Below are 26,118 nucleotides of genomic sequence, written 5' to 3'. Positions count from 1 at the left end.
CTTCGCTAGTGGAAATGTAAAATGGCACAGCCACTCTGGAAACACTTCCGCAGTTTCTTAAAAGGCTAAATGCAGCCATCATACAGGCTGCTAATTGCATTCCTGGGCATTTAGCCCAGAAAAATGAAAACTTATGGTTCACACGAAAACTTGTACACAGATTTTCATAGCAACTTTATTCATAACATCCCCAAACTGGGAACAACCCAGATTTCCTTCCACGTGTGAATGGTTAAACAAGCTGTGGTACATCCACATCATGGAATGATACTCAGCAGCAAAAAGGAATGGACTGTTGATATACACAACAGCACGAATCTTCAGGGAATGCGCCGAGTGAAAAAAGCCGGTCTGAAAGGTTTACATCTGTATGATTCTGTTGATATCACTTTTTAGGAAAGATGTATTTTGGAAACGGAGAATAGGTTTGTAGTTACCAGGGATTGAGGGAGGTAGGGCAGGTGGGAGTTGGGTATGATCATTATTAAAAGACAGTTTGAAGGATCCTTGAGATGATGATAGCTCTCTGTCTTGATTGAGGTGGTGCTTACGTGAACCTACACGTGTGATAAAATTGTTGAGAACTTCATGAGTACAAGATCAGTGCATTGTATCAATGTCAACATCCTGGTTTGGGTGTTGTACTATAATTTTGTAAGATTTTACCGTTGGAAATTAGGTAAAAGGTAGATAGCATCTCTCTATTTTTTCTTACCATTGTGTATTAATCAGCAATTATCTCTAAATACAAGTTTAAATTTTTTTTAGTAAGAGCCACCAGGTGAACACAGAGGAGAAAATCATTAATTTTGCATGAGGAAACTTTGAAGCCAGGTAATCTTTGAATTTGGTCATGAGGGATGAATAGGATTTCCAAAGGCTTTTGTCTTATTATTATTTAAAAAAGAAGAAGGGGGGAAGAAAGCAATTAACACTGTTCCTGACATCCTCTAAGAAGACCTCTCAGTAGGGGATATGTCTGTATGGCCCTTGAACTTGTGTCAGTATCCTTAGGCTGCGGTGAAATTCAGGAAAATCTGAGATTGTGAGTTAGAGGGCAAGAACAGAATGTTTGGATGGGGGAAGATGAGTAAAATTTGGACATTAAGTGCCTAGAATAACCAAAAGGAGATGTCCAGGAGGCAGAAAGCAAAACGAGCCTGGCACTCAGGAAAGAAGTCTGGGCTGCAGATACCTATTTAGGTGCATGAAGTAGTAGTTAAAGCCACAGAGTGAATGAATATACCTAGTAAGCCTACAGTCGGAAAAGGAAAGAGGACCAGTGATGGACTGTGAAGAGCTCCAACGTTTAAAGAGTGGAAGCTTCTTAGGAGAAGGTGGGGAGTGGGCTGCAGAAAAGAAATTAGAAGAGTTAAAGAAAAAGAAAAGGCACAGTTGGTGACAAGTTCCAATCAAGGGTGAGCTGCCCTGTGCTCTGGAACAGAAGTCACTGCATTTGGTCATCAAGTTCTTTTCTTTGTCTTTTGAATATCTCATGAGTTGTTTCGTTGGCGTGATGAGAGCCAAAGCAGGCTGTAGTCAGTTGAGGGATGAAGGGACGTGAAAACGTAGGGGGGCTAAGTAGAAACATCCCTTTCAGGGAGCTTTGCTGCACCAGAGGTGGTGAGAGGGAGCTTGACAGAAGCAGGGTCCTCAAGAGGTTTTTGAGAATGAGGAGGATCTGAGCTTGCTGGCAGGCAGTGGGTAAGGCGCCACACATTTCTGGACTCCTCTTCGGAAATTGCCTTCAGAGCCTAAGGCACATTTTCAACAATGGCCAATCTTCATCTTTTGAGAATGCGTTTGAGTTTTGGAAACAGCCAAGTCAATTTAGAGCCAAGAGTGGTAAATCAGGTGGGTGATCAAGCTGGATAATACAACTTCAAAAAGAAATAAAATATAATTATAAAGTAGTAAAACTGATTTTCTTGTGAAGCTCATGAATTGGCTTAGAAAGTAGTTCTTAAAGAATTCCAAAACCCTTTTGAGCAGTTGTGGCATCATGTGAATAAGTGTACAGAGTCCCTCTGTAACTTTCAGAGGAAGAGACTGGCGTGCATGGAAGTCCTGTTATATGTGTGAAAAAATTGGTTTTGTTACATATATTTACTCATACTGTGCAAATGTAAAGTTTCCCTATAATCTTTTTGCCTGAGAGGTGACCTAGTGGAATTATACCAAAGTTTGTATGTGGGAGAATCAAGAGTTTCAAATTGTGATTGTTTAAACAGTTCTCCTGTGGTCTTACAGATGTAATTAGAATTCCTAGGATAGGAGTGTTCCCACAAGCATAATAATACTTTAAATGTGTGTTCAATTATCCTTTTCTATAGCCATATTTAATCGTTTCTTTTTGAAATAGAGTTACTTTGAAAATATTAAATCACTAGCATAATCTTGACTGTTGGTCAGACCTGGGACAGTGCTGGGCATGTAGTAAGTACTCACTGGGTGTCCCTTTCCTGTCATCTCTGCCTTGGGGCTTGATACACGCTGAGGACACACAAAGAGAAAGATCAGTTCCCTAGTAAGAGATCATCTCCATTAATGTTCAGCCAAAAATACACAGGATGAAGAAAATGAACACATGTAAAAGTTTGAAGTTTGCATGTAGCTTTGTTGTTAATGTGGCAGATATGCATACACCAAAACACATATTTAATTGAGTGCACCTTTTATACCTCTTTATATGTTTAATTATTTTATACTTAAGTATTACCTTATTTAATCATTCAGACAATCCTGTGAAACAGTTATCCCTGTTTTACAGATGAAGAAACTGTGGCTCAGATGAGTGTAGTCACTTGCCCAAGGTCACATGGCTGAGAGGGGCAAAGCTTGGACTTGAATTCAGTTCTGCAGTCTAGGAATCTCTTAACCACCATCTCCATGTTTCTCCACCTTAAACCCACACCCTTGATAAACATTTTTAAAAAAATCAATCAAAAAAACACCAAATCAATCAAAAACACCACATACTTCTCCTCCCCATATTGAGAAAGGAGAAGTTAGAGCCTCTTCAAAACCGTACTGGTCAAAAAATGTTATAGCATTGTACTTTGTGTAATTTGAGTTACAGAAGCAATCTTTCTAAAAATTAATTTGTTTTTGAAATAGAAACTTGAGGGACTTCCCTGGCGGTCCAGCGGTTAAGACTCTGCACTTCCACTGCAGGGGGCGTGGGTTCGATCCCTGGATGGGGAACTAAGATCCCGCATGCTGCACAGTGCGCCCCCCACCCCCCCCCCAAAAAATAGAAACTTGTTGTTGATACTCTGCCATGCCCTCCCTCTGCTTTCCAGCACCTGGTGCCCCCAGGAGTGGGCAGGGTGGAAGCATCGGCTGTAACATCCTGTCATGGCTCGCTAACGAGAAAGCGTTAGAGAAAGCCACGACGAGTTAGCCATTCTAGGAAACTTCGCGCAGCTGTTGCATTAATTAAGACTTTTGGTCCCAAATAACAGAAACCACTGGAGCTCACTTAAGCAGAAAGGGGAATTTGTTTTAAGGATCCTGCGATGACTCCCAGAATCCAAGGGCAGCGAACCCAGAAAGGCTTCTTCATCTTTGCCTCTCACGCTCTCTACACGTCGGCTTCCCTCATTCCTACTGGCCTCTTTGGCTTCCTGCTCCTCAGTGGGATGGCTGCAACCTAAGAGCTGCCACAGTCACCCAGAGAGAGCCTGATATCTCTCTCCATCTTCTCCCCTCACATACTTTCCTCCTTCTCACACTCTCCCTCCTCTGTCCTAATTCCGAATTCTAGAGCGAGAATCAAGTTTGCCCTGCTTTGGGTTACATGTTGGTTTGGGAGAAGGAACGTCAAGACAGATAACAACCCACCACAGTTCTGTTCCCTCCGACCTTTATACATGATGCTACTGGTTATTTTTCTATCCCAGGAGTTTGAAAATTTTAAATGACCCTGATATCACAGGGGTGAAATACTAAGATGTAGGTTTTAGAGACAAATTTGGCTTGAATCATCACTGTGCCACTTAATAGGTATGTATTCTTGGGCAAGTTACTTAAATTCTCTGAGCCTTTCTTTCTTTACAAGTTAAAAGGAATGTACAGTTACTGTATTTCTCAGGAGGTCATGCAGGGGTTAAATATAACAACATGTAGAATGCTTACGCAGGTCTAGCATATACTATGCTTGATAAAATATTGCCCCTTCTTTCTTTCTGGTGAGCATTAAGACACATCGCCTTACCAAAAAGATGTTTGAGGTATATGGAGAGTACAAATCTCACACTGCCTTCTGCCCTCAAATTCTGTTCCCTCTTACCCCCTTTCTTTGGCCCCTTTTCATCTACCCTTGCATATCAGTATATTCATAGTCCAAAGGACTTGGGGTCTAAACCTAGAAAATTCTCTAGGGCCATGTTCCCAGGCCATAGCTAGAGGTCCCGAGACATCATCTGAAGTGGAATCTACTCTCACAGATAGATGGTACTTCTGGTAAAGGGACTATTAGCTCTACCACAGCCCCAGTCTTTTCTCCCATGGTTAGAGTTGAAGGGGCCCACTTAAAGATTCAATTCAGTAAATATTTATTATCTTTACTATTTGCAAGACCCTGAAATAGGTATTGTTGGAATTGCAAACTATGTAATTGAAAGCAATAGTCCTTTCCGTCAAGGAGAATAAAGTCTGAAAGAAGAGGTGGTGGATCTACACAAATCGCTAATTCAGGATGTTTAGTACAACTGGCTTGCCAAGGCCCCATGTTACTGTAGACAAGTCGTCTTAAGGAGGGTGGAAAAGTCGTTGGAAGCCAGATCATGGAGGATATTGAACGCCAAGCTGAGGACTGTAATGTCAGGAAGCTGGAAGCCAGTGAGGATTTTTGAGAAAGGAGCGTAATCTAATGCTGTATTTTAGGAACTTTATCCTGGTAGTCAAATGCTAAAGGATCTGAAAGGCAGGAGAGCAGGAGAGGAGGCTGGAGTCTAGCTGGGGAGCTGCTTCAGTGGGAAGCGAGGGTGGGATTATGAATTCGGGCCCAGTCCAAGACTTGGTAAAGACTAGAAGATGGGGGTTGGGCTGAGGTAGAGGGAGTATGCGGGAGTATGCAGGAGTAACCCTGAAAGTGCAGGAAGAAGTGTAGACTGTAGATGGGGGGGGGGGTCACCTGGGGTCCCTTGGGAGCTCCTCCTCTCCTGAAGATGGGGTGCGAGTGGAGAAGTAGCACTCCATGTTTCACTGCACCCTGCGGCCAAGGGAGCGCCAACTGTAACTAAGGGTGCTACATTAGAGCTTGACTTGCCCTGCCCACCTCATAGGGAAACTTTGTGGGTGTTTGTTTTTTATAAATTTATTTATTTGTTTGTTTTTATTTTTGGCTGCGTTGGGTCTTTGTTGCTGCGTGCAGGCTTTCTCTAGTTGCGGCGAGCAGGGGCTACTCTTCGTTGTGGGGCGCGGGCTTCTCATTGCGGTGGCTTCTTTTGTTGCAGAGCATGGGCTCTAGGCGTGCGGGCTTCAGTAGTTGTGGCTCGCGGGCTCTAGAGCACAGGCTCAGTAGTTGTGGCACATGGGCTTAGTTGCTCCGCGGCATGTGGGATCTTCCCAGACCAGGGCTCGAACCCGTGTCCCCTGCATTGGCAGGTGGATTCTTAACCACTGCACCACCAGGGAAGCCCCTGTTTTTGTTTTTTTGAGAAAGGAAAACTAGATGAATTTCGGTGCCTTATTTGGAAACTCTCTGGAGCAAACAGTAATTATGGACACATTTTCATCTAAAGTCTAAGTACTTAGTATTAAAATCAGCCAGGAAGTCACTAGCAGGCTGTTTTTTTTTTTTTTTTTTAAACTGTAGAATCCACTCTGTGAACAATGAAACAGAATTTTGACCCCAAATTAATATTTAAAAGACATACAGGACTGGAGTTTGCTTTCCCCATTAGTGAGAAGAAAGAATTTACACTGTTTAATAACAGAGTCCCTGATCATCTTAAAATATAGCTGAAATTTATTTTGACATTTTTGTTTGATTATATTGGTGGTGTTTTATTCAGCAGCAAATTTAATAAAAATGCTGGTATGTATTTCTTAAACAAGTCTCTCATCTCACTAAACTGAGACTCACTTTCTAATGCTCTCAGTACTTTGCAGAGCCGTGCAGGGTCTAATAAGGCTCGTTCATGGTGCTTTAATCATGCTCTTAATAAAAAGCAGTCATTTGGGGAATACGTTTTCCAGGCAGTTTCCTTGCCCCCTGGGGGAAATATTTTGAGGCCTCCCAGTGACCATGGGATTAAAAGTCTTGACAGGGAAGTCCTAGAATCCTTCAAGAACTAGGCCTTTGAAAGATTCATTGTTACGGACTCTCCCTTTGAAAGAGACCACTTTATCTTACTCCTAAACATCTATAGGACAGACATAGCACTTTCTGAAAAGAAATTCTGGGTGATGTGGAAGAACAAACGTATGTAGGTAATCCAGTATGGGTAGTGTGTAATTTGAAGAATGATAGTTGCATTTTTATGGTTGCCATAACAATCATACAGTTGTGCAAAAAATGTGTATAGCTTTTATAGACGGGAGCTGGCACCACTGCAATGATTCTTCTCGTATCAGAACAACTGTTTTCAGATCTGAAAAATAGGGGTGGCTTAACCCTTCCCCAGTTACCTCAGCATGCTCCCTGAGAAGGCTCTTTGGATCTCTGGGGCTGTTGAAATGTATTCACCACTTACATTTGCATTTTAGCCTGATAAATGGATTGAGAATTAAGGATGATGATCCTTCCAACAGCAGGTTCTGAATTCCTGGCTTGGGAATTCAAAGGATGAGAAAAAAAAACTGCTGTTCCTCAAATAGAAGTGTAGGAGAGATGTCTAGACATAGTTAATTCCTTGACCTTGTAACTATTCTTAATTCCGTCCACTAGAATTTAAATCCATTAAATACTGGCCTTTACCATTGTGTTTAAGTCTCTGATAAAGTCATATTAAAGTTTGATTACATTTTCTGTTTTATTTTAATACATTCATTATGTCTGGTCTGGAAATTGCAAAGCAAATTTAATAGCGTAGTCTTTTAAAGTGAAAATATATCTATTCATGTTCCTTTTTCGGCTACTTTTCCTATCTTTGGGTACTCATTCCAAAAGAAAGTACCTGGGACTTGACTTTCTCTGACATACTAAAGAATATCCCTTTTGAATAAACTTGATGTCGGAACTCTGTATGTGGATTTTCAGGTTGAGGGTGAAAAGTTGTCAGATTTGGGTTCGGTACTCAAAAACGAAGTCATTGACAACTTAGTCAACCACAGAGAAACTTTTCTCAGAGAAATTTGGGGGTAATTAGTAGTTCAGCAAAAATGCTTCTGGGGTGTTTAAATCTTAAGACAAAGTATGGAACTAAGGGTAAGTAGAAGAGATGTCAGCTTCCATTTGAAATAAAACTTCTTGGCTTATTCACTTCTTTTAACACCTTCTCTTTTGAATTCCTGTTCCATTAAATCAAAGTTCTGCAGTTCTGTGACCTTAGGCAAATTACTTAATCTCTCTGAGCCTCAGTTTCCCCATCCATAAAACAAGAGTAAAAAATAATACCCACCATTATTATAATTCTAAGAGAATCACCTCTCAAGAGATTCTAGGAGATGTAGAAAAAAAGTGTTTTTAACGAGAGCAAGATTTCCCGTATATTGAAGTGAAGACCTCTAATATGTTAATACTCTGCGAAGATTTTGCACATAGGAGAACTTTTTATGCCTAAACTCTAAACATTATATTTAGAGGCTTAGATATTTGATCGCTCTGTGGGAGCATTTCCTATAAGCTTACTGCTACTTCATTTTGTCAATTTTAAAACTTATTTTATATCAGTCAGTGTTCTTCTAGCCTGTTTTAAAGTAACCCCAACGTGATATTTTAAATCTGGGTCATAGGAAGACTCTACTACCCAGAGGTAAAAGAAGAGAGAGAGATGTTCAGAGAGTGCTTCGGGTAGAAGGACTTTCTGGGCGCCATGGGACTCGGCTGCTCTCATTTCTCCCTTAGGCGTGCAGAGCTGCATTCTGAACACCTGCGAGCCTAGGTTTACGACTTCTTGGACAGGAAGTAAAAGAAAGCAGAGGCCAAGCCATTCGTATCTACATATAAACTCTCTTGGTTGAGTTGTGCCCAGCAGTTCGGGGCCTTCAGGTAAACTAACTTGGTGGCTTCCAGGCCTTTGCTATAGCTCTTCCTTTTGCCCAAGTCCTTCTTTCTCCATAAAGCCCATGGCTCACTCCTCACCTCCCTCAGGTCATCTTCAAGTGGCATCATCTCATTGAGGCCTTTGCTGACTACCCTATTTATAATTGTAGTCAGCACTTCCAACCTCCCTTGCTCTGTTCTAATGTTTCTTTTCTTTTTCCTCCACAGCACTTAATTATAATACTGTTTATTTTCTATCTTCTCCCACACTAGAATGTAAGTGGACAGGATTCTTTGTTCTCAAATGTGTCGCAGACACCTAGAGCAGTAAATGCCTGTAAATATTGAATGAAGGAATTCTGGCCTTCTTTCTCTTAACCTCTGATACCTTCACATTGACATTGTACTGGTTCCTACAACTTCAATTTGTGCTTGACACAAAATAAGTGAAAATTTATGAAAAGAGCTACAATTACACATAGTTTTCAGCCATTTAGAACAAGAAAGGGATGGGCCTATTTCTTGGGAAAATTCATGGCTGCAGGATTGCATGGCAAAAGAGGGATCCAGCTAATTCTTTGTGGCTGCAAAGGGCTGAATTGTGAAGTTTCTCAGAATCAGATTTCAGCTCAGCTTATAAAGGTACTTTCCAATAGTTCGGGCTCCTGTCTGAAATTGAATGGCCTGCCTAATAAGTCAGTGACTTATCCCCTTATCCTGAGTACTCAAGATGTGGGTTGATCTGTGTGATTGATTCTGGTTCGGAGACATTTGGGGGATAAGTTTTGGACTAGGGTGAACTCTGAGGAACTTCCAACTCTGTCGATTCTGGCCACTGAACTGATATGGAGTAATTTCCAGGATTTATTGTTAAGTGAAAAAGCAAGTTGCAAGAGAGAATTTATAGGATTCGACTGTTCGTGTTAGAAAGAAGAGAAAATGAGAAAAAATATATATCAAAAAGAAAGCAGAAATGCAAAAAAGAATAAACCAGAAAATGATGAAATAGTTATCTCTAGGGGGTAGGAATAAGGTAGAAGGATAGAAATGAGATAAGACTTCTCTGAGTATACTTTAACTTTTGAACCATTTAAATATTCAACAATAAAATTAAATTTAAAAGGAAATAAAAGCAAAATCTCTAAAATCGACATAAGACAATAACAAATGGTACTAATGTTTATCAAATGTATAGCGTTACTACACAGAGAAAGAAAGGATTCAGGTAACTTTTGGGCACTATGCTTTTTGAGCACTTTGTACATCCTTAGTGACTATATTCTAATGATAAAACTCCAAAGAAATCTTCATAGATACTTTGTTGCTAGTGGATACTGGGATTGTAATTCTGAAACTGTTTTAAATATTGAAGCCATTGGGAGCTGAGGCTCTCAGTGGAAGAATAAAAGTATAAATATAGAATGTGGGAAGAGGAGGAAGACCTCTGTAGTATTAGAGTTCAGTTGGAGGTGTAAATGTGACTCATGACTTTTAAGCAGTATATTAGGTTGAGCCACAGGAAATTGCCAGTTTTAGGCCGTAACTAGTCAAATATTAGCAATTTCATACGGTTTAACTCAGTATTTTCTAATTCAGCTCACTAAAAGGGCCTAGAAGTAATGACACCTGAGTAGTAATGAGCATAGCGCTCTAGAGCCCTGTGTTGGCTTCTACATAACGTTCATTCCCCACTGGAAGAAACCTGGGCTCCTTAGGGACATGGTGATTATTAGCCTGGGCAGGAAATGTATAAGGTGAGCCTGAAATAGTTACTGTGCCAAACAGCACAGAAATGCTCCAAGACTTGTGGAGACACATTGCAAGAGCACGGGATCACTTGAAAGGGCCTCCACCAACCTCATTTGGGACAATTTGAGTATCAGAAAGAATAGTAATGGTAATGGATAATACATTTAATTTTTTTTAAGTCAGTGATTCTGTAATAATACTCAAAAAGAAACCAAAAACGAACAAACAAACAACAAAGTAGGGTCAGTGCAGGAAAAGCTCTTGACAGAAGAGTCAGCTCATAAATACAGACAGTATTATAGGATTAGAAAATCACCATTTTACAACTTGCAAAGTTATGATTGATTCAGGCAAAAAGCATCAGTGGAAGCTAGAATCACTGGCTGAAAGGTTCTTTGAGAGCAGGATAGTCACATGATCTAAAAGTCTTATTCCACAGATTACATATTAATTATAAAGAGTAAAAGGTAGCCTTATAATAGAAAGCTCTGGCTGTTAGCACCTTAGCAAATCAAGTCTGGCACCCTCACAGTCTGTGCCTGCTGGAGGAATGCAGTACGAATTGCACACTATCCCCTGTGAAGTATTCACGGCAAAAGTTCACCGTGAATGTAGTCAAGACTTAAAACCTAACTTTCTGTTTGTTGGAAATTCAGAGAGGATTAATTTTGCCACGTTTGATTTATTTCTGTCCTTTCCTCTCTTCTTCCTTCCATGAGGAAACAAGCTGATAAATCTAGAACGTGAGACATTCTACAAGACAACTGGCCTGGACTCTTCAAAAAAACAAAAGCAGTGTTATATTTTTTAAAAATAATAAATAAAGATAGAGGGATTCATATACATTAAACAGACTAAAGAGACATGACTACCAAATACTGTGTAAACCTTGATTAGAGCCTAGATCAGGAGGGAAACAATTTTGTGAGACAATTGAAGACATTTAAATATGATCTGTAAATTGGATAGAGGTAATTAATCTTAACTGTGGTGGTAGTATTCTGGTTCTGTAGAAGAATGCCTTTATTCTTAGAAAACACATGCAAAAGAATGGAGGGGTAAAGTATCATGATCTGTACTACATAATTTAAAATAGTTCAGATGTAAAAAAAAAAGCTAGGTATATGAAGGGAGGAGCAGAGGGAGGAGAAAGATAAAGCAAATATGTCAAAGTGTTGACATTTGATGAATCTTAATGAAGGGTATATGAATATTAACTTTACTATTCTTTAAATTTTCCTGAAAGTTTAACATTTTTCAGAATGAAAATTGAGGGGAAGCAAGTTAATTTTAACATATTCTCTAAGTTTAAACCGTGGCTTTCCTGGCCCATGCCGTGGCCTCTGGCTCCCAGGGTACCAGGCCAACCTTGTCCTGTGACCTCTGCTCCAGGGTGTCGTTTTTTTGAAGTATAAAAAGAGGCACAGAATGGCGAGAGGTTCAGTGAGTGGGTGAGTAAATGGATATAACAAGGGAGACCATTTTAGTCATTTCTGATTCCGTTCTCATCTTATCACAGTCCTTTGGAAAGTAACCTAATTACTACATTCACTTGGTCTAGAATTTTGCTAAAGCTTGAGGTAGACCTTTGGTGGACCCTAGATTAAAAACCCCTAGCTGGGTGAAAAGAGCCTGCCCAGAGCATTGCCTCCATTCTTTCTGTTCTCTTTGTGGCCTCCTGTGTGTCATTCCATCACTATGAGGAAGTGGAGGGACAGATGGACCAAGATCTCCTTCTGCTTTAAATAGACCTCAGTCTTTTTCTGTTCTGAAGAATCTGTGGTCTGTGTCAGACTTTTTAGCATCTGTTGTGGCAGTAGAACTGAGTTTTGAAAGAGTATTAACATATCCACAGCTGCCATCAGAAAAAATAAACGGTCCGGCCCTGCTGCACTAAGGGGCGCTGATTCAGGTTCGAATGATGCTCCCTCCTCCATGGCCTTCGAGAGGAGAGGTCGGCGCATCCCTGAGGAAAGTCAGTGTGAAAGGGAAGCTCAGACGAGTTCAGCATCTGACTTGGCTGGTTCATCTTAGCACCCATCTGGCTGGACTCCCCGCATGGTGCTCCGTAGAGACGCATCACGTGGTTGAGTGCTCCAGCTTTTTAGTTACTTTTCCTGCTCCAGTTTACATAAAATTACCTGGTTTCTGTATAAACTCTGATAGCATCTAATCTAAGAAAGTGGTAAAAAACTGTACTCTTTATCCTCGTAAGGTTATTTCTTAAATATTTTCCATCCCTTTTCACCCATTCGCCATCATTGACCCAGATCCTCCTCACCAGAATTGCTTGTGAGCAAGGAGACAAACCCAGAGTCACGGACAGAGGAGGGCCTCTATAAATTTTGTTAGTCTGGAATTGGTCCCTGAACCACAGTTTGTAAAACACTGTTTTATGAGAAAAGAAGATGGGATGAAGACAGAAAAGGACACCCTTGGAAACAATAACACTGTGGTGTGACCACAGGGTTGGATGCCAGGAGGTCATGAGTTCTAATCCTAAATGTATTTCCCAAGTCACAGTGGCAAAATTGAATGGAAAAGTGCTAAAGAGGCCCCTTTGGTGATTTTTTCATTCACGTATCCATCAGCTATTCATTACATGTGTGCCTTCAGTGTGCTGGAAGAGATACACAGATAGGTCAGGATCAGAGCCAGACCTTGAGGAGCTCTCAGCCTTGTCACAGTGATGAGACATGTCCATAAGTAGCCGCCAGCATGCCAGGGGTAGTGGTCAGTGCCATTGCACTGGGGCAGGTTGCAGGCATGGGCAGGGCAGCTGGGGGAGAGGCAGCTTCTACTCTCTGGAGCCATGAAGGTTCCCTGGAAAAAAGATGGCATTGCAGCCAGGCCTTTAAAAGTTAGGTAGGTCTTAGACATTGGAGATTGGTGGGATAAATGTCCTAATGTTGGGAACAGCACGAACAGTGTTTCAGGGACCAGAGGGTGTAGAGAAAAGTTTGTCATACGAGGTACACGTTGGGAGTGTGCAATCGGACTAGAAAAATGCAGGCCGGGGCCATATCATGAAGGGCTTTGAATTCTGAGCTGAGTTTCTATTTTAGTCAGTAAGGAGTTGATGAAGGCTTTTTTACCAGGCACATGCTTTAAGACGATTAATCTGGCAGTAGCCATGACCTTGGGAGAGCAATTTCTGTGATGTCGTAGGGGCCATGGCCGAAATCCAGTGAGGTAAATGGTGACAACGTGGTGAGTAAATGTTGCTGTGGAGACTAGACAGCTGCCTCCAGCTGCAAGGAGGTAGAGATGTTGGTCCCCTGAGGAGGAAGAGGACGCAAGGTCAGAGGAAGAGTGTGTGAGTGACAGAGGAACAGAAGTTCTTTCTGTGCTTTCGTTATTCCCTGGGATTCCTGGCCAGGTCATAATGGATTATAGAAGCCTTTTAGTTATACTTCATGTGTTCTTTTCTCGGACCAATGGCTTTGAGTAAAACAATCTTCGAAGTTTTCTGTCCCTTTAAAAAGTTCGACTAAGCCCTTCAGTCACGTGCCTTCAGAAATTTTGGTTACATAACGCTGCTCTGAATTGGAATTCTGCAGCCTCATGCACTGGAGCCTCATTCGTTCCCTCCCCCACCTGGCACTTTATTTTCTGTGGGTCAGGGTTAGCTTCTTTCTAACCATTGTTGCGGAACTCTTTAAATATTTGGTCTCACAGGTTCTAAAAGCTGGCAGGCCAGGCTGCTCCCTGCAGGTTGTGAGTCCAAAGCCTTCCAGAAAAGGAGCCAGTAAAATCCCAAAAGCATGTTAACGGAGTGTAACTGCTGCATGGAGCACTGCCCCTGTGGGGCCAGGCTCCCAAGTGCTGAGGCCAGCAGCCCGCAGCCGCTGTGGCCCACGACCAGAAGGAGCCCTCATGCACCACATCGTGGCCGCTTCGTAATTGTGGTGATGACAACAGATTAAATCACTGGCTCTCAGCACTGAGGACTGGGGTTCGTCAGGGTCACTCACTGTTCCCTTACTTCTCCCAATTTTCCATCGCGAGAGAGCAAGTTTGGAGTCCACTGCTACAGTACAAATACTTGCTGGGAGCTCTCCAAGTTTTACTCTGTCTAGAAGTTAGTTCTCTTAGTAGCCTATACTGAATGTCCGTCTTTCTTCCAGCATCCCCTCAACACATGATTCTGAAATGTAACTCCTCAATATATGTGTGTATGTTTTTGTACCCTGTTTTTTTTTTAATGATTTAAGGCAACTTGCAGATACACATATAATGCAATGAATAATTTTTAAATTCGGCTACAGGGCAAAAGGGTTATATGAATAGGAAAATTAGGTACACCAGGATAAAGGTTAGTTCACAAAGTTCAAACTACAAATAAGATCCTCTGGAAACAGATCACACATGTTCTTCTGAGTTTCCTAGCAGGCAAAGCAAAGAAGGAAACTTAACAGGATAAAATTCACATGTGTATAAGGTACAAGCACACCATCAGCTCAAGAGAAGCAGAGCGAGTCCTTGCACTGCATAAACTTGCTCCTGAAGTGCTCATGAAAGGGGCACTGAGTGAGCAAACGAGCAAGGCCCTCATCAGCTTCCCTGCAGCAAATAGCATAGACACTTGTTTGACTTCTTGCAGTATTCCATGGGGTAGGCTTGGTGCTAAGGCCCCATGTGAGAAGGACTCCACGGGAGGCCTGTGCAGGGTGTTGCAGTGTAGTTTATCACCTTTCAAAGGTGTCTGGGAGATTCTGTGCCACAAAAAAAGTGCCAAGATCAAATGGGTCTGGCAAGAACTGTGTGATACCAGCGTACTGAAGGCTCTGAGAAGTCCTACTATTAAAAAACTGAGACTTCCCTGGTGGTGCAGAGGTTAAGAATCCGCCTGCCAATGCAGGGAACACAGGTTCGAGCCCTGGTCTGGGAAGATCCCACATGCCACGGAGCAACTAAGCCCATGCGCCACAACTACTGACCCTGCTCTCTAGAGCCCGCAAGCCACAACTCCTGAGCCTGCGTGCCACAACTATTGAAACCTGCTCGCCTAGAGCCCATGCTTTGCAACAAGAGAAGCCACTGCAATGAGAAGCCCACGCACCACAACGAAGAGTAGCCCCCACTCGCTGCAACTAGAGAAAGCCCGCGCGCAGCAACGAAGACCCAACACAGCCAAAAATAAAATAAATTAATTTAAAAAAGAAAAAAAAATTGGCTCAGCATTTACCAAACTGATTTAATCACAAGACCTTTTTAAAAAAATTAAAACACTTACTCGGAAACACTGATCTAAAACAGGGATCAGCAAACTGTCTCCTAAGGGTCAGATAGATATTTTAGCATACAGTCCCTGTCAAAACTACTCTACTCAGCTCTGCCATTGTATCCAAAAAGCATGAGTGTATTCCAATAAAGCTTCATTTATGTATACTGAAATTTGAATTTCATATAATTTTCACGTGTCATGAAATAATATTTTTCTTCTTTTTTTTCCCAATCATTTAAAAAGACAGAAACCATTCTTAGCCTGCAGACCATTCAGAAACAGGTGGCAGGCCCAATTTGGTCTGTGAGCTATAGTTTACCGACCCCTGATCAAAAATAATGTTTGGATGGTATGTCTTCCAGCAAGTTTCCCTGAGTACCATTCCTCAGAGTTGTTTTATTTTTATATTATTTTTTGTGTGTGGTGGTTAATTTTTTTTTTAATTTTTAAAAAATTTTATTTTATTTATTTTTATACAGCAGGTTCTTATTAGTTATCTATTTTATACATATTAGTGTATATATGTCAATCCCAATCTCCCAATTCATCCCACCCCCCCGCCTCTCCCCCCTTGGTGTCCATACATTCTCTACATCTGTGTCTCTATTTCTGCCTTGCAAACCAGTTCATCTGTACCATTTTTCTAGATTCCACATATATGCGTTAATATACGATATTTGTTTTTTTCTTTCTGACTTACTTCATTCTGTATGACAGTCTCTAGGTCCATCCACGTCTCTACAAATGACCCAGTTTCATTCCTTGATGAGTAATATTCCATTGTATATATGTACCACATCCTCTTTATCCGTTCGTCTTTCTATGGGCATTTAGGTTGCTTCCATGTCCTGGCTATTGTAAATAGTGCTGCAGTGAACATTGGGGTGCATGTGTCTTTTTGAATTATGGTTTTCTCTGGATATATGCCCAGTAGTGGGATTGCTGGGTCATATGGTAATTCTATTTTTAGTTTTTTAAGGAACCTCCATACTGTTCTCCATAGTGGCTGTATCAATTTACATTCCCACCAACAGTGCAAGAGGGTTCCCTTTTTCCACACCCTCTCCAGCATTTATTGTTTATACATTTTCTGATGATGGCCATTCTGACTGGTGTGAGGTGATACCTTATTGTAGTTTTGATTTGCATTTCTCTAATAATTAGTGATGTTGAGCAGCTTTTCATGTGCTTCTTGGCCATCTGTATGTCTTCTTTGGAGAAATGTCTATTTAGGTTCTCTGCCCATTTTGGATTGGGTTGTTTGTTTTTTTAGTATTGAGCTGCATGAGCTGTTTATATATTTTGGAGATTAATCCTTTGTTGATTCGTTTGCAAATATTTTCTCTCATTCTGAGGGTTGTCTTTTTGTCTTGTTTATAGTTTCCTTTGCTGTGCAAAAGCTTTTAAGTTTCCTTAGGTCCCATTTGTTTATTTTTGGTTTTAGTTCCATTACTCTAGGAGGTGGGTCAAAAAACATCTTGCTGTGATATATGTCCAGAGTTGTTTTAATTTAGACTTTTATGTTTCTGGCTTAAGAGCAGATTTTCTTAAAAAAGTGTAGTAGAGGATTGGTTTGAGTGCTTACAGGCTAGTCTAAGGTTTTTCTCAGAAACGATGTGTGGGCCCTCTCAAAAATGACTTTTGCAAACTAATAGTTGAAGCCTTAAAGTTTTACTGTGTCACACATGGCTGAATTGATTGGAGGCTGGAAGTGTTTTAATGGGCATTATTATTCATTCATAGAAATAAAAGTCTCAAAACACCCAGAGACATTTGATTTTAAGAAAATATAACTTCCCACTCAACTCTCCAGGTAAACCAGTAAACTGTGGCCCCCATCAAACTAAGAGTATTTTTTATTTTAACTTGAGGAACGTTCTTTCAGTTTCTTATGTTGTCATTATGATGGTTGATGGAGAACCCAAACTTTCCCACCACCAAGTCTAACATTTCAGTTTCAGTTCAACGGGTATTTATTGAGTACTCAGGATATACAGTGCATTTTGCTGGCTTCTATGGGGGATACAAAGAGGAACAAGAAGCAGACAGTTCCCTCTTTACCTTGTGAATCAAGTTCAAGATCCTCACCAATTTAGAGCCCATTACCATGGTATCAGGATTAATTTCACTTCCTTGTCTCTTCCTGTCAGCATGCATGCATTCATTCATTTAACAAACATTTGTGAGTTGCACCCTCTGTTCATAGCACTGTAACACAAAGCCCTCCAAGAGCTTGCTTTCCAGGGGACATCGGTGTTTCTCTTTTCCTCTGGCACTCTTGTGTAATTACAGTTTCTTTTACATAGTGAAACAAATTATTTCTTTATCTCCTGAGACCTCAGCATTTATGTTCCCCACACTGTATGTGCCTATTCTTGAGATGTTTAGTGAGAAGAGTGAATCTTCTGGTGAAGCACCCTTCCTGGGACTGTGCTCTAAGTGCTCTTGTCCCTCCACCTGAGTGGCACCCACCTTTCCCTGTCCCCTTTTCTTGGTGTACCAGTGAGTATATAGTTTTACCAGATTCATCATTTTAAAGCTATTAACTGTATTAAGCAATAGGAGTCTATAAGATTGTTGAATATCCTTATAAGCAGTATTATGTATCTGATTATTTTTTGATTGGAGGAGATTTTATACAGTGTTAATTTTTTCCACTTATAATAGTAATACTTAATCATAGTGCGAATTTGAAAAATATGGACAAGTATAAAGGAAAAATATTAATCCATAATTCTACTACCCATCAATCAATTCTATTAACAATTTTTTTTTACTTTCCTTGATTCAGAAATCACATTTAAAATTTTAAAAAATTTAAATTAATAAACAGTAAAATTGGCCTTTATTTGTTGTACAGTTCTTTGAATGTCGACACATGTAGGTTCATGTAGCCACCACCACAGTCAAGATACAGAAAAGCTCCATTCCCTCCGAACAAGCACCCCTTTTTCTTTTTTTTTTTTTTTTTTTTTTTTTTTTTTTTTTTTTTTGCTGTACGCGGGCCTCTCACTGTTGTGGCTTCTGCCGTTGTGGAGCATAGGCTCCGGACGCGCAGGCTCAGCGGCCACGGCTCACGGGCCCAGCCGCTCCGTGGCATGTGGGATCTTCCCCGACCGGGGCACGAACCCGTGTCCCCTGCATCGGCAGGCGGACTCTCAACCACTGCGCCACCAGGGAAGCCCACAAGCACCCCTTTTTCATCCCACCTTCCCCAAGCCCTGAAAATCACTTATGTCTCTGTTACATAATTTTGTCTTTTTGAGAATGTCATATAAATGGAATCATAGACTATATAAGCTTGTGAGAGTGGCTTCCTTGACATAATACCTTTGAGATTCGTCCAAGTTGTTGCATGTATAGTAGTTTGTTCCTTTTTGTTGCTCAGTGGTATTCCACAGTGTAGATGTACCATAGTTTAGTTATCCATTTATCCACTCACCATTTAAGAGTCTTTTTTAAAAAAACATCTTGACATTTCTGAAATCCTGAAGTACTTTAAAATCAATGTATATATTTAACATGCTCGGGGTTTTTGTTTCCCCAAAAAGCTATTATTGAATTGATAGTGTGTCCTAGAATTAATACGGTCTTAGAATCAAGGTATTATGGTGGTGAGATGATCAGTGTGGAGGATCAGAGAGGGCTGGTGAAGGGTTATCAGGAATAAGGGAACTGAACAGCAAGGGGACAGGTAAAGGAAGGCCTCGAGAGGTTTGCAGCCCGGCACCCAGAGCTGCTTGGCAGCCTGTGAGGGCTTTGGGGAAGTTTTGAGCAGAAGAGCAACATAGGAAATAAGACTTTAAGAACAAAGCCAACTAATTGTGGTGACTGCCAGGATGTCCATCATCATGAGTGTGGATGAGGCGGGAGGGGACCGGGGAATGGCAGCAGTGGGGCTGATAGTACTGGAGGGAGTGGAGGAAGAACTTGAGGAGAGTGCAGTGGGGGCAGGGAGTGCTGACTAGAGAGCCTGTGTGTGGGGAAGGGAGGGTGGTTCCTGCTAAACACCCTGACTCCCAGGCCAGTGCCCCGGAAGACGGGGCAGGAGGTGTGGAGAACTTAGGACCGACTGCCCAAATCTTAGGTATTTATATGGTGTGAATGGGTAGGTTGGGTGGGTCATGTTATTTGGGAAATTCTAAAGCAAAATGAGAACGTCCAGGGGCTTCACAGATTAAGAATGAGGTGTGCCTAGGGATACTGTGTGGACATAAAGAGGCATAGGGTGTACTCAGTTATGTGAGCCTGGATGAAGTATATGATTATTTCATGGAAATAAACTGTGATTAGGGCCATTTCCATGTAGAATTGCATCATGGCTAACTGTACGGGCCCAAAGTTTTCTGCAGAACCTATTCTTGAGTCCCATCCCCCTGTGTCACGAGCCAGACGGTTTATTCTTTGGCACAAGATAGAAGGAGCAGTAAATCATCCTCATATGATCCTTGAAGGACAGGTTCCCATCAGCCACTGAGGAAGAGGGAGGCAAAAGAAAGAACTGACTGTTGGAGAGTAATTTGCCAAAGGGACTTGCCCCTCTTGTCAGGAAACTTCTTGGGAAGCCCCATTCATGGAAGCCGCCTCACTTCCACCCACTCACACCTGTTCTAACTCAGGATCAAGGAGAAGTAGGGGCCAGTCAGCAGAGAGAAAGAGAAAGACACTCAGAGACAGTACGGAGCCTTGTTATCTTCCCCCAGTTTGCATTTTATTAAAGATCCCCTGTTAGAGAGACAAGAGGGAAGTTACTCCCCACTTTGTCTACCGTTTATACACTTGCAAAAGAGCTGTTCTTTAAAGCTGTACTACAGTGGGGTAAAGTTTCTGTTATTTGTGGCCTCGCTAATTATGTCTTCAATCTTCCCTAGAAAAGACTGTGTCTTCACCATCGACCCATCAACTGCCCGAGACCTCGATGACGCCCTCTCCTGCAAGCCCGTCGCTGACGGTAGGATGGAATCTTCTCTCCCCCTCTAGGTGGCAGGCAGCGGGCACCCCTGTGTGGCCAGCCTGGCTGCCCAGGTACTCCCTGAACTTGCCGTAGGCCCCTGAGCCTACACAGCATGTGACCTAGAGATTGTGCTCCTGCCCGACTTCAGTGAGCATGAGAATAAGAAACGTCCTCTTGCTAGGACCCTTCTCGGGCCTCAGGAGGGACAGCAGTGAGGGCAGAAGAACTAATTTCAGGCCCGGCCCTGCAGGAGGCTCCAGTGAGGGCATAGTGTGTTAAAGAAGGCCCCTAAGCTCTGCCTCGGAGAAGCACAGAGTTTTTTTTACCTGAATTGAACGACACACTGGGGTGATTCAAGGGGTGCTGTCCAAAGACGTGCTCAGCAGAGGCGGCAGGAACGCCTCCCCTGAGGAAGTCCCTCATGGCCCCGGGCTGGAGAAACTTGCTCTGCCCCGTGCAGGTCTTCATCTGTCCAGCAAATTGCGGAAGGCAGTTGTTAGGCTCCTGAAACATTCTTCTGGGATGGAGCCAGGAAGGAAAAAGTGGCATTTGATGCCACTGGTCTTTGAAAACTATCATGGGGGAGGGGGAGATGTGTGAGGTGTGAGAAGAGCAAACCCTAGCCATGCCCTTCCTAATGCCCCTCCAGATGAGCCGCTTAGAGTCTGCAGCTGCTTCCTGCCCCTCGCCAGGGTGGGGTCTGGTGACTGCTGTGGCTCTAGTTATTCTCTGATATGGCTTTGGCACTAACGTGGCCTTTGATGGCTTGCCCGTGATGGTATGCAATCTTGCGGCTTCAGTCTCCTGCACAGTGTCGGTGGCCCAGTGGCCTGGTCTTGGCAAACACTGCAGAAATGTTCACATATTCCATTAATGCAAAACTTCATGGGCTCAGCGTGTTGTCTCTTCTCCATAAAAGACAGTGAGGCTCAGTAGATACAAAGCTGAGAGACAGAAAACATCACTGCCCAGAAATGCTTTCATCTTCTTTTAGTGAGTCTTCCTTGAAACTGTGGGCAATGGTGCTCAGTGTTTTCAACTAAAGAAAATTGAAAGGAAGATAAAGCATAAAGAGAGAAAAGTTCCCATGGAAATTTCAGAGGAATTATATACTTTTTAAATCTAAACTTTAAGCAGCCTACTTAAAAAAGCAAATACTACGTTGGTTTCTTATATCCTGAGCAATCTTTGCTGCATGGAAAGGCTTGGGCATATCACTCTCACATCCACTTCTCTGAGTCCCAGTTGAAAAGTGCCCCCCCACCCCCGGCAGAAAGCCAGGCGACACTGGACCTCGCTTCCTGTATTTCCTTTCTCTCCAGCTTCATAGCCCTGCTCTGTTTGTAGCCTAATGCTTGGAAACAGTTGCTTCATTTATTTTGGCCACGTCTATAGTCGTTAATGGTGGAAGGGTAGGCCTAATCCCTGTTACCCCATCTCAGCCGGCTCACATGATATCCCCCTGGCAGGGGCACCAGGCAACAGGCACGTGTCTTGCCCCACTCACCCCGCACGCTACGTGTCGTGTCTAGGGTACCAGGTTACCAGCAGAGGCTTCGTGTAGGGAAAAGGTGGAGCAGGAAGGATTGACTGGGGACAAGTTGTACATGTTTATAAATTTCCAACCGAAGAATATGCTTTGTCAGACAGTCGAAAACCAATTGTTTTCAGTGTGCTGTTCAGGGAGAGCATTCGTAACGAGGGAAATCATTTAGCAGCGCAAGATGAAGGAAAAGGAGAGGAAGTAGAGGCAGAGAAATGAGTCAGGGAAACATTATAATTGTTTAGAGATGTAAGTAGAAGAAACTGGACTGGAGGTGGTGGCATTATTCATGGGGGTGGGGAGGAGAGCTATGAAAAAGGGGTAATGACAGAAAAGAATCAGTGGAAATGGATTTGGAGTTGAGGGAGGGGAATCCAAGACGGGGCAAAAGTTTCAACCTGGATGGCGATGAGATGGAATCGACAAGTTAGAAATGGGGAAATCAGGAGGACCAGCTGGTTTCGGAGAGAGCATGTCTGCATGGAGCTGTCTGTCTGATGATGTGTGTTTATATAAGCTGCTGCAGATGCTCTGCAGAGGAGGCTAAATGCATGCAGTCCATCTAATCGTATACAGAGAGCCATGAAGAAGAGTAGATAACTCAGCAAAATGCAAACAGTGATTTTATTAGGATGACGGGTTCATAAGGGATTTTTCTCTTTTCCCTAGTTTCCAAATTTTTATAATGTGGTAATAATAGCTTCATAATGAAAAAATTTTGTAATAAAAAAAAATTATGAGGTGCCAGAAATCACAGGCTGCCCAGTAGCCGCCGCACCAGGTGATCAGATACCTCCCGTCTGCTTAGTTATTCTTGCATTCCAGGGGAGTAATTAACATCTGGTCGTTTGGCAGGGCAGCAGAAAAGGGACCCGGCAGAGCATTGGCGAGGAGTTGGGCAGTCGAGCGTTTTTTACGGTGGCACTTCTACAGTTGGCCTTTGTGACAGCTGTTTCCGCCAAGGCCATTTACCCAGGGAGAGGAAAAGTGAAAGTCAGTTCCAGTTTGGATTGGGGTGAGACTGGCTGAGTTCAGGCTCTGGTAGTTACCAGTTCATGTCAGTTCTTGCTTAGAGGAAAAAAAGTTTAATGTTTCAAAAAGCAAATAATGTTTTCTGGGCATATTTACATCATCTATAACCATTTTTATTTAAAGAAAATATAAAGGTTAAACTTTCCTTTGGTCCCATTGAAATCATCTGAATGACTCTTCTGTGAAGATAAAACGCACAGACAGAAGTAACTTACTTAGTCCTTACTCTGTCTTTCTGTCGAGTTCAGATGAACCCCCAGGACTTGTTACCAGTATCTCCTCTAGGTGCGAGATTTAGACATTACGGTCTGCAGGTGAATTCTGCAGAAACACAGTGACACCTGCTCCCCAGTAGATCATGTTTAGGTTGGAAGGCTGAGGAGGGGGTGCCCTCTACCCTTGAGGAATCTCAGCTTTGGAAGAGATTCTACCAGTCATCTAGCCCGGTAATTTTTCACCTCTTACAGCCTATAAACACACTTGAGGGCAACATTCCCGTGAGCATTAACCAGCCCGCTAACTTTAACATGGAGTCTTTCACTTTAGCTCAAGGAGATATTTAATAATGTAAGTGAGTAAGACTGGTTATAATGATAACCCAGAACCTAAAGACAGTAAGTCACACACTCCAGTGTTTGATTACTGTAACAGACCTTTGCAACACACCTCACAGTTGACCTCACCGCTCAAGTGTGGGAGCGCCACAGTTGTCACATCACCCTCTGGTTTTCAGATTACCTCTGCAGTATCTACTTACTGAATATCCAGGTTGCACTTTAACTCTCTACCTTACAGGCAGCCCACCTGGCCTTAAGATTGCGTGACTATCAGGAAATCCTTCCCTGTAATGATCTGAAATACCACTGTCTTCCTGTAATTTTCCACTCGTTGGTCCCATGCATGCCCCTGGGGAGCCTATAGAATAAGTCTCATCTCTCCTGTGACAACTCCTCAGATGCTAGATAATGGCTGTCATGTATATCTGAATTACAGCTTCCCAGTTAAGCATGCTGTATATTTTTCTATGTCCTGTAGCATATTAAATTGGAGCCCGTTTCCCATGTCACGGTGTTACTTCTGCCTTTATGAGCTCTGAGGTAAATGGCTGCCTGTATCCAGACTTCTCCTCCCTGGCTGCCAGGCCACGGTGACTCTCTCCCAGCCACTTCCAGCCACCTGTTCTGTTCAATTAAACCTGCATTATTGCTTTGCTCTAGTCTCTGAGAGAGGAAATTATCAGTCAGACAAGTCAGGACCTTTATTCAGCTTTTAGTTGATTCAGGCTCCCAACAGATCCTACAGGAAATCGATGTTCCCTGCTTCTCTGGCATCTTGTTTCTCTAATGTTTTGTTCTGTAATGGGTGCTCTGCCATTGACCATGGCAGGGTTATCCTAGCCAGACCTTAGAAATGAAGGATTGGAGAAAGGGGGAGTGGGGACTGACTGCTAATGGGTTTGGCGTTTCTTTGGGGGGTGATGAAAATGTTCTGAAATTACTAGCTCAGAGTTACACAGCTCTGTGAGTATACTGAAAACCACTGGGGGAAAATGAGTGAATGGATGAATGAATTAAGAATAAATAAACAAATCCATTCATCCTTGAGGCTTTTTGGAAATTGGAATTTACACCTTAACGATAACTTAGCGGAAGTCCTGATGGATTGCCTGGGCTGGATACCCAGAGTCGTATCCCTCTTACCCGTCTCTCCTCCTTGCTGCCTTCACCTCTGAACCACGAAAATCCCACCCAAGGAGCGCACCCCTGTGCTCAGCCACCTGCTCGTCTTTCCCACCCCCACAGAGGGCAGCCATCTGACTCGAAGAAAGAGGGTTGTGTCCTACTGTCAGGTCATCATCCAGCCTGAGGGACCTCGGGAATGCACACTACCTGCCCTGCTGTAGGGGGCGCCAGACTTCCTGCTGGTTTGCCTCTTGTCTGGCTTTCCCCTTCCCTTCCCTGAGGAGGCTGGACTAGGCAGCTCTGTTCCTGGGAGCCCTTCTCACTTAGGAAATAGGAACAAGAGACTAGGAGAAAGTCTGTACGAATTTCACAGAATTCCTAAACTCTGGACTTCCCCGTATGGTTATATGTGTCACCTGCTGAGAGTTCTTGTCACGAGTGATCTTCTTTGGAGGCAGTGAGGAAGTAGGAGCTGGAAAGACTGTGCTCCCCTGGCTTAGGCTGGAGAGCCTGAGCAATAGAATGGATGGTAGTAATTTTAGTGAGCAAAGAGCAGAGACGAAGGCTCTGGATCTGCTACTGGGAAGGAAGAGAGCATGGGTGGGCGTCCTGGAGCTTACGAGTACCAGGTTCCAGCACATCGCAGCAGCCAGGCCAAACCCTCTTCCTGGGTTCTGTTCTCACCTCTGGGAAGATCTTACCCCACCAGGCATTCACCGCAGCCCCTTTATGTTTCCCTTTGGTTTGGCTTCCTCCTCTCACAAACTTAAGTCTCCATCCTGTAAGGCCTTCCTCAGCCCCCTACAGCCTCAGGAGTGTTCACACCTTCCTTTGTCCATCAGGACACCTTGAAGAGCAGTCTGCTTGCTGCGGCTCCTTTCCTGCTTCCCATTTATTTCTTACTCCCTCTGCTATGTGGCTTCAGAAAGTTCAGTGACGCAGGTTGTCCCTGACTTCAATTCAGCAAACATGTGTGCAGTGTTTGGCTTTTCATCTACTCTTCTTTGGACTTAGGGGGCTCTACTTTCTCTCTTTTTTTTTTTTTTTGGTGGTACGCGGGCCTCTCACTGTTGTGGCCTCTCCCGTTGCAGAGCACAGGCTCCGGACGCGCAGGCTCAGAGGCCATGGCTCATGGGCCCAGCCGCTCCGCGGCATGTGGGATCTTCCCAGACCGGGGCACGAACCCGTGTCCCCTGCATCGGCAGGCGGACTCTCAACCACTGCGCCACCAGGGAAGCCCCTCTACTTGCTCTTGGTTGTAGTTTTTGGACTACTTTTCTCTAGTTGCCTTCTTTAACTCTTCTTCTCTGCTCCCTCGCTTCATGGGAGTCTCCAGTCCCCTTGCTTCCGTGCTCTTCAGCCTTTGCGCTCTGTTCCCTTTGCCTGCATTGCTCTTTCCCTGGAGAGCCGTGTGGCTGAGTGGAGATCAGCTGGGTCGCTCTCTCAGTAAGGCCTTCCCTAGTCACTCTGCCTCTAATTTCTTCCCCTCCCACCCACTCTCCACCATCCTTGCTTTACTTTTTTCCTCATCACTCATCACCCACTGAAGTGCTATTGACTATCTTGTTTCTTATCTATCCTCCCACCGTACACCCCCTGGCAGTGTGAGGCTCAGAGCAGGCGCTCAGTGAGTCTCTGGTGGTATTCACAGGCTGCCGAGAGGAGAGGGGGTTCCCAGGCAGAGGGAAGAGTGTGTGCAAAGTCCCAGGACGCCAGATACATGGTATTTTGGAGGGAACCACACAGAACTTGAAATATCTGGACCGTGAGGTTCAAGTG

The 26,118-nt window shown here is 43.1% G+C and overlaps 1 protein-coding gene across 19 annotated transcripts in view; it reads left to right on the top strand.

Annotated features, from left to right (window-relative positions):
• The window catches only part of DIS3L2 (DIS3 like 3'-5' exoribonuclease 2), a 373,682-nt gene that overhangs the window by 207,432 nt on the left and 140,132 nt on the right, over positions 1 to 26,118 (top strand). For 18 of the 19 annotated variants that reach the window (XR_012332932.1, XM_073807105.1, XM_033859543.2 and 15 more), the window contains one exon: positions 20,000 to 20,079. Coding sequence is in view for 17 of the 19 variants with exons in the window: in XM_073807105.1 (XP_073663206.1) it covers positions 20,000 to 20,079 (80 nt within the window). In the remaining 2 variants the exon portion in view is untranslated. Of the gene's footprint in view, positions 1 to 8,014; positions 8,159 to 19,999; positions 20,080 to 26,118 lie in introns of those variants that run through there. The other variant, XR_002173993.3, reaches the window with a different exon arrangement.

This window comes from Tursiops truncatus, chromosome 7, assembly GCF_011762595.2.
Source record: "Tursiops truncatus isolate mTurTru1 chromosome 7, mTurTru1.mat.Y, whole genome shotgun sequence".
Lineage (NCBI taxonomy): Eukaryota > Metazoa > Chordata > Mammalia > Artiodactyla > Delphinidae > Tursiops > Tursiops truncatus.
Note: the sequence above shows the minus strand (reverse complement) of the source record. Positions and strands in the feature narration are given on the sequence as shown.